This window comes from Chaetura pelagica, unplaced genomic scaffold, assembly GCF_000747805.2.
Source record: "Chaetura pelagica isolate M959 unplaced genomic scaffold, ChaPel_1.0 scaffold963, whole genome shotgun sequence".
Lineage (NCBI taxonomy): Eukaryota > Metazoa > Chordata > Aves > Apodiformes > Apodidae > Chaetura > Chaetura pelagica.
The window spans coordinates 289,005-303,433 of record NW_009952705.1 but is presented as its reverse complement, the minus strand read 5'-3'; the positions used below and the strand labels follow the sequence as shown (position 1 = coordinate 303,433).

Sequence of the window (14,429 nt, the reverse complement as noted above, 5' to 3'; positions counted from 1 at the left end):
GGAGCTGCTCCCGGAGAGCTCGGCTCGCTGGGCCCTGCGCTTGGAGGGCGGCTCTGATCTGTCTTTGTTTTTCTTCTGCAGGTTGACTCCTTCAGAGAGCGAATCACAAGCGAGGTGAGTGTCCCACTGCGCGGGGCCAGGGCAGAACGAGGCTGTTCAGCCGTGTCTGACAGACTCTGTTGTGGTCTGAGCCTCTCCTGGAGGCTCCGTGACACTCAGGAGTGTTACTCCCAACTGCAGTGAGTGTCTGTGGCGTCGTGGCTCTCCCGGCATCTTCTCCCCTTGGCTTCGCGTGGCAGCGGGCGGGACTTGTGCCCTCTCTTTCCTGCCTTTAGGTATTTGGTCTTCCTCATGTTCTTGTTTCACATCATCATCTGCTTTTTCTCTCTCAGGCTGAAGATCTGGTGGCGAATTTCTTTCCAAAGAAGCTATTAGAACTCGATGGATTCCTTAAGGTAAGGACATGTTCCCTGAGTCCTTTTTCACTTTTAAGCCAGGTGTGGAAAGCGACGAGGCTGGCCTGGTCCTGTGCATTTCACCTGGTGAACAACACAACCCTGCGTTTGAGTGCTGGGAGCTCTGGACAGAGAGCCTCTCTTTCCAGTTCTCTTTGTGTGTTCACACATTTATCTCCCCCTGCCTGTTCCCAGTGCCAGGACGTGGGCTGCACAGGCTGCACAGTCGGTTGCTTTGGTCGTAGCCTGGAGCTGGCAGAGCTCTTGGGGTGGAGGGAGGGCTCCTTGCAGGCCTATTGTTAGACTTTTTTTCTGTTTTTCATTCTTATTTTATAGTTGGATAAGAGGGAGGTCTAAATATTTTGTCTTCTCATTGTGTTTGATATGATGGAATTCTTTAGTTCATAACTGAATAACAAATTGCTTTATTTTGCAGGAACCCATCCTGAATATCCACGATCTCACTCAGATCCATTCAGACATGAACCTCCCAGTGCCTGACCCAATTCTCCTCACAAACAGCCACGATGGACTGGACGGGGTAAGGTTACTCTCTTGGCTGTGATCCCTGCTTCTGTTAATTAAAACTTTATGGCTTTCTCTGTGCTGGAGTAGGATATTCCTGTTTAATAACAAGCCATGACGCTCCCAAAGGCTGTTAGGGATTGGTTTCTTGAGCCTGGGAAGTCTGGTGAAGGTAATGCTGTGCTCTGCCATCCTTCTTTGCAAAGAAGGATACTTAGAAACCAGGAGTGAAGCAGAGGCTCAAAAATTTTCGTATTTCCTTTGCAAGACTGTTACAGCTTACGACTAGTTTGTGAGTAAAACGTTTTGTATATTTTAGCCAAATAAGAAAAAGCGGAAGCTGGAAGACCCAGAAGAGACTTATCAGGGTAAGAGTCCCCAAGTCCCTTGTGTTGCTGCCTGCCCCCTGCCCAGTGCACTCTGCCTTAGGGGGGAGAGATCATCTGGACCCCTTTGCCCTGTCCCGACAGCAGCTGCTCTTGCAGGCCTGTCCCTGCAACCTCTGGAAGCCTGATCTACAGACCTTCTGTTGTGCAGGAGTCAGATTACAGCTCTTAAAAGCATAATTAGGACTTCTCTGGTAGACATAAGCAGTGTTTGCTTGAGCCTGGCCTGCTGACAGAGGCAGCTGATCTCCCTATGCTCTGTGGTGAGAGCTCCCCTTGCCTGGGGGAAGATACAGGCTTCAGTTCAAGCTGGGGCAGAAACAGCTCATCCACCTGCAGCAGGATATTCCTTTGTGCCCAGCCTCAGCAGCCTAGAGCTCTCCAGCTCTCACCTCTGCTCTGTGTTTTCTCGTTTCCTTCCTTTGTGGTAACTGCTGCTCTCCCATGTGGAATCTCCCCTTCCCACAGGTTAGCTGTAGCCTGGCTCCGTGTCCGCCTCGAGCCTTTGGGAGACGAGGCGCTCAGGGACCCTCGGTCTGACCCCCTGGAGCTGCTGTTCCTGCCTGATGCCAGGTGTTTGTCTCCCTGCCTCTAGGAACCAAAGTGTTCGTGATGCCCAATGGGATGCTGAAGAGCAACCAGCAGCTGGTGGACATCATTGAGAAAGTGAAACCAGAAATCAGGCTGCTAATTGAGAAGTGTAACACGGTGAGCTGGGTGCTGGGCTGGCGGGGGCAGTGGAATGCTCTGCTCCTAGAGAGGCAGAGCTGCTCTGAGGGGACAAAGCAGCCCATCTGTGTTTTGTGCATGAGGAAAGGCAGGTTTTGTGTGACAGTGTCTAAAGGTGGCTGGGAAGTGGCTATAGGGAAATGATGTGTTCCTGAGCCCTCGAGGAGCTCTGGATCTCCCCTCCTGAAGGAGGAGGATGGCTGTCATGTAGGCTTTGTCCTTGAGGCTTTTCTTCATCCTCCTTTGGCACAGTCACAGGCACCTGCTGAGAGCAGCTGTGGCACTTTCAGGAGAGCTTCCCATGGGAAGCTGCTTGTGCTGGCTGGTGTGGGATCCCAGCCACATGGGAAACAATCTCCTCAGAAGTGTTGCATGAGCACAAAGGACCTGCAGGAGCTTATCATGAGCTGCATGGCAAAGGCAGGGTCTTGGGGGCCTTTTGATAAAGCTTTGAGAGAGGTCCCTGTAGAGATTATGGTGCTGATCAGTGTTGTGATCTTTCCACCACAGGTGAAAATGTGGGTGCAGCTTCTCATTCCAAGGATAGAAGATGGAAACAACTTTGGTGTTTCTATTCAGGTGAGATGCCACTGGCTCTATGCCCTGCTGTAGGAGAGAGCTTTGCTCCAGGGACATGGATCTTGTGGGTTCATGGATCTCTTGGGTTCCTCTAAATCTTTAATTTGGTGATATCCAGCAGCTGCAGCCCTGGGGTTGGTTTAGATTTTAAGCCCAACCCTGAGCTTGATGTGGCATTGCTGAGACATGTTGCTCTCCGAGCCTTGAAGGCCAGCTTCAGTCTCCTCAAGCTAATGGCTTCCTCATCTTCCCTGCAGGAGGAAACAGTTGCTGAGCTTCGAACTGTGGAGAGTGAGGCAGCATCCTACCTGGACCAGATTTCTAGGTAGGCACAAAAGGACAGGTATTGTTTTTGCCAGGTGGGGATGGATCCTCTTCGGAAAAGTAAGGTGCTTGGGGAAGGCCCCCCAGCTTTCCTAGGGCAGCTTGGGCCTGAAGAAAATCTTGGTGCTGTTTATCTGACCTTTAGCCTCTTCCTTTTCCTACCAGATACTATATCACAAGAGCAAAGCTGGTTTCCAAAATAGCCAAGTATCCTCATGTGGTAAGTAAACCGGAGAGTGGGGGTTGATGTGTTATGTGCTGCTGTTTTTTGGGCTCTTTGGGCCACTTTTTTGAGCTGAAGGTCCTGGAGGAAAAAGGGAGATTGTGCAAGGGTGCAGGAGAGCTGTGTCCGGGGGCTCCGTGGGCAGGAGGTGGGGGCTTAGGGAGCTCACGTAGCTCTGCTCCTGCAGGAGGATTATCGCCGCACGGTGACAGAGATCGACGAGAAGGAATACATCAGCCTGCGCCTGATCATCTCGGAGCTGAGGAATCAATATGTGAGTGACAAACTGAGCTTGTCCTGGCTCCTGCACAGCAGAGGGAAAGCCCCCTGGGTCCTGCCTCTGCTCTTCCCTCTCCAAAAGGACACCCCGTCCTGGCAGCAGTACCAAATCCTTCCTGCTCTGCTTTGGCTCTGACAAGTGGAGCTGGTTGCTACGTCACCACCATCCCCTGGGGATGCAGGTGTTTCCCACTGAGCACTCACAGGGATCTAGCACAAAATACTGTTTCCACCATGTGGGAACCTGGCATCCTAAACTCTTCCGTGCAGCACAAGCTTCTTCTTGGTCTCTGTAAAGAGATATCTTTAGTGTTAGATGCAGTGTCTTCTGTAAATCCTGAAGGAAGCCCTTCCCTTAACTAGGTGTGGGAGGGCAGGCAGGGGTTGAGGGTGGTGCCCAGGTGAGTTGTGTTGTCTCTTTTAACTAGTACTTGTGAAAGCTTCACCGTGGATTACTTCACCCTTCTTGTCTGACTCCTGTTCTCCCTTTCTGCAGGTCACTTTGCATGACATGATCCTTAAAAACATTGAGAAGATCAAGAGGCCTCGGAGCAGCAATGCTGAGACCCTCTATTAAGTGTCAACATTTGAACTTGAGAACTGTTCAGTCAACTAAAGACCGTCATTGCCTTGGTTTGTTACGTGACTATCGAGATGGGAAACTGGCTGGAAATAGTATTGCATTCTTAGTTAAACTCTAAAGAAATCCTTGCCTAGTTTTGTGGTTGGTTTTGTTCAGGTCTCAAGAGCTCTCCCTCCCTCTGTAAGTGGTAATGAGAAGGCCATGCTGCTCTGGGGTGCCCTAGGGGCTACTGCAGAGCAAGAGCACCAGCCAGGCAAGAATGTTCCTTCATGCCTTTCTTCCTACCTGAGTAGGAACCACTGAGACCAAGCCCTTGTCCTGTCCAATCTCTTGGCTGGAGGCTTGACTGGGCTGTGTGGGCAGGGGCAGAGACATCCCCGGGGAGCTGTGGGGGTGGCCACTTGCTCCTTTGTCCCCTCTGCCACCCGTGCTCTGCACTGACCAGCTGCACTGGTGGGGACCCTGCCCTTCTGGGTGGTGGCAGTGGCCGTGCCTGTCTGCACTCCTGGCTCAGCAGAGCCTGTCCTGTCCTGGATCAGTGCAGAGCACCAGGTGGTGCTCTCCTGGCTGGTTGTGAGCTCAGGTGGCTTCTGCTCCCATTTGTCCTTTGACAAGAGCTACTTATTTGGCTAAAATCGATGTTACTTCCTTTGTGTCCTCGTGCCCCTTCAGAATGAGATGCTTTTCCCCAGCTGAGAGAGGGAAGGACTGGAGCTCTGGTCCTGTAGTCCCTGTAGTCTCCTCAGGTGGTCGCCCCAGAGCCGCTGTCCCGCACGGGGCAGGCCAGCCCCCAGAGCTGGTGGGTGGGGAGGGCTGACCCCTGTACCACCGCAGGCCTGGTAGTCTTTCCCTTGCAGAGGGCACACTCCCGTGCCTGGTGACTCCTCTAAACCGCCGGAACATTTCATGGTCCATCACAAACCCTTTTGGAAATGACTGGTTGTGTTGCGTCAGTTTTTGTGTGTGGCAAGTGGGCCCATAACGCTGCAGGCTCCAGAATTTTCTTATTTATAGTATTTCTACTTAAGTCCCGTATTCAGGGAACATTAAATCATTTGTTTCAGGAACCTTGCTGTTTCCTGGGTCTCGCTGTTACACCCGTATATTCTTATTGTGCAGTAGCCTTAATAGTTGTGTTAACCTCATTGTAACAACAGTGACAAATGGAATGAATTTTCTCCCCTCCTTTTTTTACTTTGTTTTTGTTCCTCCTGCTTCCACATCTAAGAGCCATGTTGTCTCTTGCTGGTTTCCCAGGGATTTGCCCAGAGTGTGGAGAGCTGCTGGCCCTTGCTATAGACTCTTCTGTTGTTGTTTGTAGTGAGTCAACTCTTAGTCTTCCCGCTAATAAATATTCAGTAACAAACCAACTGCGTTCTCGCTGCTGTCTGGGAGCAGCACTCCCCCTTGTGTTTCTTTGTATTGATTCCTTTAAATTTGTTCGGCTCTCTTTGCCAGATGAAAGTATGTAAACTTTTACCATGTCAAGAAATTAAAATAAGGTACTTGAAATTCTTTTAAGGTAGCCCCTTGTGTGTGATACTGAGCTCTAGGCTGTGCAGTGGTGACATCTGTGCTGGTCCTGCCTTCCTCACATACAGCTCCTCCTTCCCTGCATTCTCCTTGTTCCTCTTGTAGGCTGCTGTAGATGGCTGTGTGCTGCAGGGTGTTTCTGTTTCTGACTGTGTCTGATGCTGGGCTCATGGTCCTGGTTTTTGTGTGCTCTGTCTGATCTCAACCCTGCATGGGGGTCTCAGGAGGCACAGTGTGCGTGGTTTTTGGCACCCACAGCTTGTGCCCTGGCAGCTCCCGAGCCTCTGCTCAGCGGGGGTTCTGGGGCCAGCACCTGGATGTCACCCCGGGCAGGTGTGCTTGGGCACTGTCCCTTGGCTGCTCCGTGCAGGTGCTGTTGAGGAATTGTGGCCGCTGCCATCCCTGGCTGAAGCGTGCTCTGCTCTCCCCAGGGCACCGCCTGGCTCTTGCTGTGCTTCCTCCCGTGTCTGTTGCACACCCCGGGTGCAGAGGCTGTTCCTTAGGCGTCCTGTTCCCCGGGGGTCCCGGCCCGTGCGAGCCCCCAGACGGTCCCCGCTGCCCAGCCCGCGGGGCTTCCAGGCACCAAGGCGGCTGGAGGGACCATGGGAGGGGGTTGGAAGTAAATTATCTTTAAGGTCTCTTCCGAGCCAACCCATTGTGTGATTCTGTGACCTGCTGGCAGGGCTCTGCGTGGCACTGCCAGAAGAACCCCCTCTCTGGGGGTCTGTGCCCACTGTCCTGCGGAAGGACAGAGCATCCTGGCAGGTGTTGAGAAGGGAGGGTTTGCTGCCCGTGATCTTCACCCTTCAGTCCCAGGGCAGCGGTTTCTACTTTGTTCCCTAGTAGTGGGGGCACCTGCTGCCAGGGCTCTAATCCACAGGCTGTTGAGACATCCCAGCTTACACACAGTGACCGTTAAAACCTGAGAGGAGAATAAAGGCACAGCAGTTGTGTGCAGTCATGCTGCCAGAAACGCAGCCAGCACGGGCAGGGGTCAGGCAGTTCCTCTGTGCTGTTTTACACAAACTGACCCTGTGAGGTGAGGGAATAGGAGCAGGAGTTTTCCAAAGTCTGAGTTTGGGCTTAGGGTACTTCAGACTCCCCCATGTCAGGAGAGCTGGCAGTTTTTTCTGTACCATACTCTACCCAGCTGTCTGGCAGTCGCTGACTCTGAGTTTCCATGAGCCAAAAGCTGTCTGTCTCTGGTTTTGGTTTCTATAAATTTCAGAGGCTATTTTTTGCCACCTCTACCTTTCTGTGAGTGAAAAACAGCAAACTCTTCTCTTCCTTGCTTTGTTTGGGAGATGTGGGCAATTTAGCCAACATAGGTTGTACTGATGGGCAGTACCTAAAAGCAGCTGTGTAACCAAAATAGACCCTGGTAGGATGTGGATTATCTTTATTAAGTGTGGGACAGAGTTCAGGTCTGATCAGACTGGTCATAAACAAGTTATGCTGCTGTTAGTGAGACATGTAATTTTTTTAAATTCTAGGTTAGCTTTAAGCTGATTCAGGCTTCTTTAGGAGAAGGTACACAAGCAGTTTTGGTGATGTGAGTGGCCCTTAAGGATCCTTGATGGCTTTTTGCTGGTGAGGTATTGACAGGGGTTCTGGCTCTGCAGGTTCAGTTAATTACTTTGCTTCCTGAAACTTCTACTGGAAGATGGAGTTGGATTTAGGGCTGTTCTGTTTATTCTGAAACAGAGCTCCCAGAAGGTGCAGGCTGGTTCTTGTGCAGATTGTAATAGGCTTTAAAAGCCTTCAGCTTGAAAGGTGCAGCAGAAACGGGCAGTTCCAGTAACGCAGGGTTAGACATGGTGTCCGTGGCCCGTGTTCCGCAGCGGGCACAGGCAGCGTGGGGAGCTTCGTTTGTGTCCTCTGTGTCCTGCAGCCCTGGGGCGTGTGCTCTGGGTTGCTCTGCCCTGGGGATGTCATTACGGGTTAGGGTTTTTCTTCTTTTTTTTTTTTTTTTTTTTTTTTTCAAAAAACCCATCACTGGCGCGAAAAGTGTTTCCACTTTTTTTCCCTGGGGGTGGTCTTACGGGTTAGGGTTTTTTTTTTTTTTTTTTTTTTTTTTTTTTTTTTCCAGACACCCAATGCATGGAGCTAAGAGTGTTTCCACATTTTATTTCCAGACATCCCCCAGGCATGCTGCAGGGTTGGGTTGTGATTTGTGGGGCAGGAAGGCCTGTGGAGTTTGTCCAGTTCTCTTCAACCACTGCTGTGCTGCTCAGAAACTGACCATCCGTAATTGCAGCCTGTGCCTTAACTGTTAGGGACTTGGGATGCAAAACCAAGATTCAAAGTCAAAACTGAAGGGTCTGCTCTTTTTTATGCTTCTTTAACAAAATGTCAGTGTGAGCCTGGTGCTTGTGCAGCCATTTGGCTCAGCTGCATTGGTGCGTGTGGCGGCAGAACTGGCTCTGGTGGAGGAATGTCCTGGCGCTGCTCTACACCTTGACTGGGCTCTGAGGCAAACAGATGCCTAGGCTTCCACCAACAGGGGATTCTTCCTTCAAGTGTAAACCCCAGTAAGCCTTGTTGACTTCATGGATTGAAAGACCGACTGGAAGTCATTGCTCAGAGGCACCTTGTTCTGCCACTGGAGGCCAGTTGAACACTGATGCGTGGGGGACCTCTGCAACCCACAGCTGCTGCACCCCAGGTGGCTGAGGCTCCTCATCTGTCCTGTCTCTCTCCATCACTTGTGTCTGTCGCACAGAATGGGCCCCTTTTCTGGCACAGCGGATCCTGAATTGGCTGCTGTGGCTCTGTGGACTTCGCTGGTGCAAGTGAGGCAGAGGTGACACAAGCTGGCACAGGGGGGATGAGTGTGTCCCTGACCTGCATAGCTGCTGCCTGGGCTAAAGGAGGCTGAGACTGCCAGTGGTGGTGAGGATAACGGAGTGTGTTGTTGGCAACGTGGCCTCCTGCCTGCCAGCGTGGTGTCAGCAGGGCTGAGCCCAGGGCAGATCTGCTGCAGAGGGAGAGCTGGAGGCAGCGCTGAGGCTGGGGGGGCTGTTTCCCACCAGGAAGCTCTGAGAAGAGGAGGAAGGGAAGGCCAGGGTGAGGTGAGGTGAGGCTGGCAGCAGGAGTGGAAATGTTGGGTTGAATCTCCAGCCCTGGTTCTCTTGGATGCCTGGTGCTTCCCAGCACCAGCTCAGGGACAGGCAGGGATTGCAGCTGAAGTATGTCTGGTTTACCCCAAGCACCTGCCGTGTGGCAGGATGGAGCACCCAGTCCTGCTGTCTGGCCACCTTGTTCTGCCAAGGCCTGTGAGAGCAGCAGAGACCCCTTCGGTGGGATGTTAGAGGGCACTGCCCACAACCCTGGGTAGAAATCCTGGTGGTGGTGCCCGGGCAGCACAACAATAGAGGACATGGCAATCAGCTGCCTGCCTGGAGGTGGCAGGTTGCGGGTGGTTTTGTCCTTGAGGAAACTTCTGAGGAGCTGCACCTCAGTTTGCCTTTGAACTGGAGGCAGAGGCAAAAGCTGTGTGATCGTGTTTTGTTGGAACTCTGGGGGATTGATCCTCCCAGAGCTGTTCAGAGGAGCAGACTGAGAACTAGTGTTCACAGCGCCTTGGGGCCTGAGTCTCAACCTGAACTACCTCTCTCCTTGCCTGCCAAAGTTTTTCTGCTACTACACAGATGGATGTGTTTTCAGCAAAGGCTTCCATGCGGAAGATTAAAAAAATTAAAATAAAAAGTAACTCCAAGCTTGGAATCATGCTGCCAGGGAGAATATTTACAAGGAAACAGCCCGATAAACGAGGAAATTCAGTGAGTTGCAAAGAGGTGAAATTCTATGGTGTGGCAACAATTTCCAGCCTGTCAAAGTCTCACTGTGGTCTCAGCCACCTCAGGCTGGCTACAGGATCTTTGTTTTAACAGGAAGCCTCAGGAAGCCAGGTTGGACTGAAAAAGTAATGGAATTATGTGAAACTTGTCTGAGTCACTGACCCTACATCTCCAGTAGTTCTTTCAGGGCACTGCTTGTGGAGGAGGACAGAGAGGAGATCTGCTCTTTCTGGTCACCACAAATTTCAGTTCTCCTCCCCTAGCCTCTCCCAGTCCTTTGTACTTTCTGTGTTAATCCATCCAGTGCAGCATAAACTTGACAGAGGCAGCAGCTGGAAACCCTGCTCTGAAAGCTGCAGTGAATGCCTCAGGACCAGCAGCAGACATGAACGTGAAGACAGTGCTCGTCCTGCTTGTTCTGGCTCTAGCCACGATCTTTGCCTTAGTCTGTGTGCTGCTGACCAGAGGAAGGGCCCCCAGCCCGTGCCAGCACCAGCCCCCGGCGCAGGAGGACACCGGTGATGGCCAGAGCCTGGTCTTTGCTGATCTGACCCCCGAGGAGATGGTGCAAGTGGTGCGGTACCTGCAGGGGCACCTCGGGGTGCAGCTGGTGGACGCCTCGCGTGCCAAGCCCTCTGACAGCTGCATCGCCTCGCTGGACGTGCAGGTCCCTGCCAAGGCGGAGGTGCTGCGGTTCCTGGATGAGGGGGGCGCTCGGCCCCCCCGGGAGGCGCTGGCTGTGCTGTACTTTGGGAACCAGCCGGACCCCAACGTCACCGAGTACGTGGTGGGTCCGCTGCCGACGCCGGCGTATCACCGGGACATCACGGTGCAGAAGTACGGGGGGAAGGTGCCCTACCACCGCAGACCCACACTGGCTGTGGAGTACAAACAGATTGGAGGGTTTCTGAAAAGCCAGGTGTTCCCTGCAGCTCCATCTTTCATGAGCCAAGTCATGGAGTATGATGGGACCAATCTGGCCGCTGTGACAGCTGCTCCCCGTGGATTCCAGTCTGGAGATCGGATCACCTGGTTTGTCATGTTTCAGAACGTGAGCGGGTTCTTCCTGCACCCCGTGGGGCTGGAGGTTCTGGTGGACCACAGCAGCCTGGACATGTCCCGGTGGGCGGTGAGCAAGGTCTTCTACAACGGGCAGTACTACACGGACATGGTTCAGCTGGAGAGTGCCTATGTGCAGGGTCGCATCAGGGTGGAGAAGGTGAGGAAAGCGCCGCAGGATGGGGACTTCTCGTCCATGAAGCCCCGAGCACCTTCGGCCGCCCTGTTCCCTTTGCAGTACGAGCCCCAGGGTCCCCGCTACAGTGTCCAGAGCAACCACGTCCTCTTCCAGGCCTGGAGCTTTGCCTTTGGGATGAGCGTGAACACGGGCCTGCGCTTGTTCGACATCCGACACAAGGGGGAGAGGGTGGCCTACGAAATCAGTGTCCAAGAGGCGTTGTCCGTGTACGGCTCCAACTGCCCCGGAGGGATGTCCACCAGGTACATGGATGGGAGCTTTGGCATCGGGCGCTACACCTCCCCCTTGGTGCGAGGGGTTGACTGCCCCTATTTAGCGACGTACCTTGATGTGCACTACCTGGCTCATTCCCAGGTCCCTCAAGTTAGTAAAAATGCCCTCTGCATCTTTGAGCAGAACCTGGGCTCTCCTCTGAGGCGCCACTACTCCAACTTGCAGTCACTTTACTACGGGGGGCTGGTCAACTCTGCTCTGGTTGTTCGGTCCATTACGACTGTGGGCAACTACGACTACGTGTGGGACTTCATCTTCTACCAGAGTGGGGCCATTGAAGGCAAGGTCCGGGCCACGGGCTATGCGAGCTCATCCTTCCTCCATGGGGATGGTCTGAGATATGGCAGTAGGGTTTGGGAGCACACGCTGGGTACAGTACACACCCATTCCATCAACTACAAAGTGGACTTGGACGTGGGAGGTAGGTCTGGGTATTTCTTTAATGTCTGTCATTACACTGGTAAACCTCAGAGCTTTGGGGGGGATTGCCTCCTAGTCTTTAGAATCCCTCTCCTAACCTCTTATTTAGTTGCAAATTTTTTTTTCTCTGTAGAAAAGAGCCTGTCAAGGTCATCGAGTTGAAGACAGTGTGGGTTGTCTGGGAGCTCTGTGTTCAGCCCAGGGAAAGTATGAAAGGTAGTAGCTGAAAAATGTTTGTGTTTCCTTGAGGCCTCAGGGCTGGCACGGCGTGTGTTGCCACAGGCAGGGCCTGGCAGACCAGGAGATGCAGCCCTGTCTGTCAGGCTGGAGGTGTCATCCTGCTCCTGCTGCGCCTGCTGCTGCTCCTGGTGCTCCCTGTAGCCTGGGAAAGCCCTTTTCCTATCTCATCTGCCCTTGTAAAGCAGGGCAGATGGACCAGCGCTCTCAGGGCTGAGCTTGAGCAGCTCTGTCTCCGCGTCTCTTTTCAGGAAAATCTTGTCAGCTGGATCCTGGGTCTTGGGCTGCAGAGTTGCTGCAGCGAGCCAGTGAATTCCCCTGCTCCTGCACAGTCATGGTTTTTGGCAGCAGATTCCTGCCAAGGGTTATTTGAGTCCAGAAGCAGCTCCTGCAGGTCCAGGCTGAGCAGTGAAGCATTGGCATCACCCCGGGAGTAACAAGGATGTTCAGTGGATGGGGCAGCTTTGCTTCCTCTTAAAGGCTGTTCCAGTAACTGCAGTCAGGGAAGGTGCAAGGGCATGGTGGTGCTGCAAGGTCTTCTACAACGGGCAGTACTACACGGACATGGTTCAGCTGGAGAGTGCCTATGTGCAGGGTCGCATCAGGGTGGAGAAGGTGAGGAAAGCGCCGCAGGATGGGGACTTCTCGTCCATGAAGCCCCGAGCACCTTCGGCCGCCCTGTTCCCTTTGCAGTACGAGCCCCAGGGTCCCCGCTACAGTGTCCAGAGCAACCACGTCCTCTTCCAGGCCTGGAGCTTTGCCTTTGGGATGAGCGTGAACACGGGCCTGCGCTTGTTCGACATCCGACACAAGGGGGAGAGGGTGGCCTACGAAATCAGTGTCCAAGAGGCGTTGTCCGTGTACGGCTCCAACTGCCCCGGAGGGATGTCCACCAGGTACATGGATGGGAGCTTTGGCATCGGGCGCTACACCTCCCCCTTGGTGCGAGGGGTTGACTGCCCCTATTTAGCGACGTACCTTGATGTGCACTACCTGGCTCATTCCCAGGTCCCTCAAGTTAGTAAAAATGCCCTCTGCATCTTTGAGCAGAACCTGGGCTCTCCTCTGAGGCGCCACTACTCCAACTTGCAGTCACTTTACTACGGGGGGCTGGTCAACTCTGCTCTGGTTGTTCGGTCCATTACGACTGTGGGCAACTACGACTACGTGTGGGACTTCATCTTCTACCAGAGTGGGGCCATTGAAGGCAAGGTCCGGGCCACGGGCTATGCGAGCTCATCCTTCCTCCATGGGGATGGTCTGAGATATGGCAGTAGGGTTTGGGAGCACACGCTGGGTACAGTACACACCCATTCCATCAACTACAAAGTGGACTTGGACGTGGGAGGTAGGTCTGGGTATTTCTTTAATGTCTGTCATTACACTGGTAAACCTCAGAGCTTTGGGGGGGATTGCCTCCTAGTCTTTAGAATCCCTCTCCTAACCTCTTATTTAGTTGCAAATTTTTTTTTCTCTGTAGAAAAGAGCCTGTCAAGGTCATCGAGTTGAAGACAGTGTGGGTTGTCTGGGAGCTCTGTGTTCAGCCCAGGGAAAGTATGAAAGGTAGTAGCTGAAAAATGTTTGTGTTTCCTTGAGGCCTCAGGGCTGGCACGGCGTGTGTTGCCACAGGCAGGGCCTGGCAGACCAGGAGATGCAGCCCTGTCTGTCAGGCTGGAGGTGTCATCCTGCTCCTGCTGCGCCTGCTGCTGCTCCTGGTGCTCCCTGTAGCCTGGGAAAGCCCTTTTCCTATCTCATCTGCCCTTGTAAAGCAGGGCAGATGGACCAGCGCTCTCAGGGCTGAGCTTGAGCAGCTCTGTCTCCGCGTCTCTTTTCAGGAAAATCTTGTCAGCTGGATCCTGGGTCTTGGGCTGCAGAGTTGCTGCAGCGAGCCAGTGAATTCCCCTGCTCCTGCACAGTCATGGTTTTTGGCAGCAGATTCCTGCCAAGGGTTATTTGAGTCCAGAAGCAGCTCCTGCAGGTCCAGGCTGAGCAGTGAAGCATTGGCATCACCCCGGGAGTAACAAGGATGTTCAGTGGATGGGGCAGCTTTGCTTCCTCTTAAAGGCTGTTCCAGTAACTGCAGTCAGGGAAGGTGCAAGGGCAATGGTGGTGCTGGGGCCCAGGCTGGCAGCATCAGGTGTTTGTTATCAAAACTTGCTTCTGTAAAAGGTGGGGGAGAAAGTGTTTTACACGGGCACAGGACGAAAGGGCTCACTAGTAGGCAGTGGACTGCATCTGAACCAGCCTGAGGAGAAGCACAGCTCCAGTAACCCGTGCTGTCTCCTGGGTTGTTGGGAGTAGTTGGAGAACTACGTACATCAAAGTGCAGCTGCCTCCCATGCGATCATGTGGGACCTGCAGGGAAAAAGGGCAATTATTCCCCACCTGTAAATGAGAATGAAAACAGGAGTTCCTAAATTAACATTATCATAAGTGTGGTAAATAGATCCAGTGTGGCAGAGGTTTCAGCCCCTCCTGCCTGTGCCTCAGACTGTCCCACCAGAAGGGACATGCTCTCCAAGAACCAAAGAACCAAAAGAACCTTCTAACATCCTTGCCATCTGTGGCTAGCGCTGCTGGTGGCCGTGCTGGAGGTCACCTGCAGTGGGGTGGCCCCAGCCCCTTGCTGCCCCCTCAGGGCTGCTTGCTGTTCTTCTGCCCAGTACACACCCATTCCATCAACTACAAAGTGGACTTGGATGTAGGAGGTAGGTCTGGTTCTCCTCTCTCCTTTGTGCTCTCCCTGAGTACTTTTAGACTCCCAAACTTGACATCTTTGATTTTTCCCTCCATGCCCTGTCCTGAGCCCCAAACGATAGCCAGTG

The 14,429-nt window shown here is 53.1% G+C and overlaps 2 protein-coding genes across 2 annotated transcripts in view; both read left to right on the top strand.

The window, feature by feature from the left end:
- Window positions 1–4,214, top strand: part of PSME3 (proteasome (prosome, macropain) activator subunit 3 (PA28 gamma; Ki)) — a 6,725-nt gene extending 2,511 nt beyond the window's left edge. The window contains exons 2-11 of the mRNA XM_009994129.1: window positions 82–114; window positions 393–455; window positions 892–996; window positions 1,300–1,348; window positions 1,962–2,074; window positions 2,606–2,674; window positions 2,932–2,999; window positions 3,164–3,218; window positions 3,409–3,495; window positions 3,997–4,214. Of these exons, the coding sequence (XP_009992431.1) occupies window positions 82–114; window positions 393–455; window positions 892–996; window positions 1,300–1,348; window positions 1,962–2,074; window positions 2,606–2,674; window positions 2,932–2,999; window positions 3,164–3,218; window positions 3,409–3,495; window positions 3,997–4,077 (723 nt within the window). The 3' untranslated portion in view covers window positions 4,078–4,214. The remainder of the gene's footprint in view (window positions 1–81; window positions 115–392; window positions 456–891; window positions 997–1,299; window positions 1,349–1,961; window positions 2,075–2,605; window positions 2,675–2,931; window positions 3,000–3,163; window positions 3,219–3,408; window positions 3,496–3,996) is intronic.
- Window positions 4,215–9,801: 5,587 nt separating this feature from the next.
- Window positions 9,802–14,429, top strand: part of LOC104385647 (membrane primary amine oxidase-like) — a 7,131-nt gene continuing 2,503 nt past the window's right edge. Inside the window, exons 1-2 of the mRNA XM_009994127.1 lie at window positions 9,802–10,635; window positions 10,768–11,368. Of these exons, the coding sequence (XP_009992429.1) occupies window positions 9,802–10,635; window positions 10,768–11,368 (1,435 nt within the window). The remainder of the gene's footprint in view (window positions 10,636–10,767; window positions 11,369–14,429) is intronic.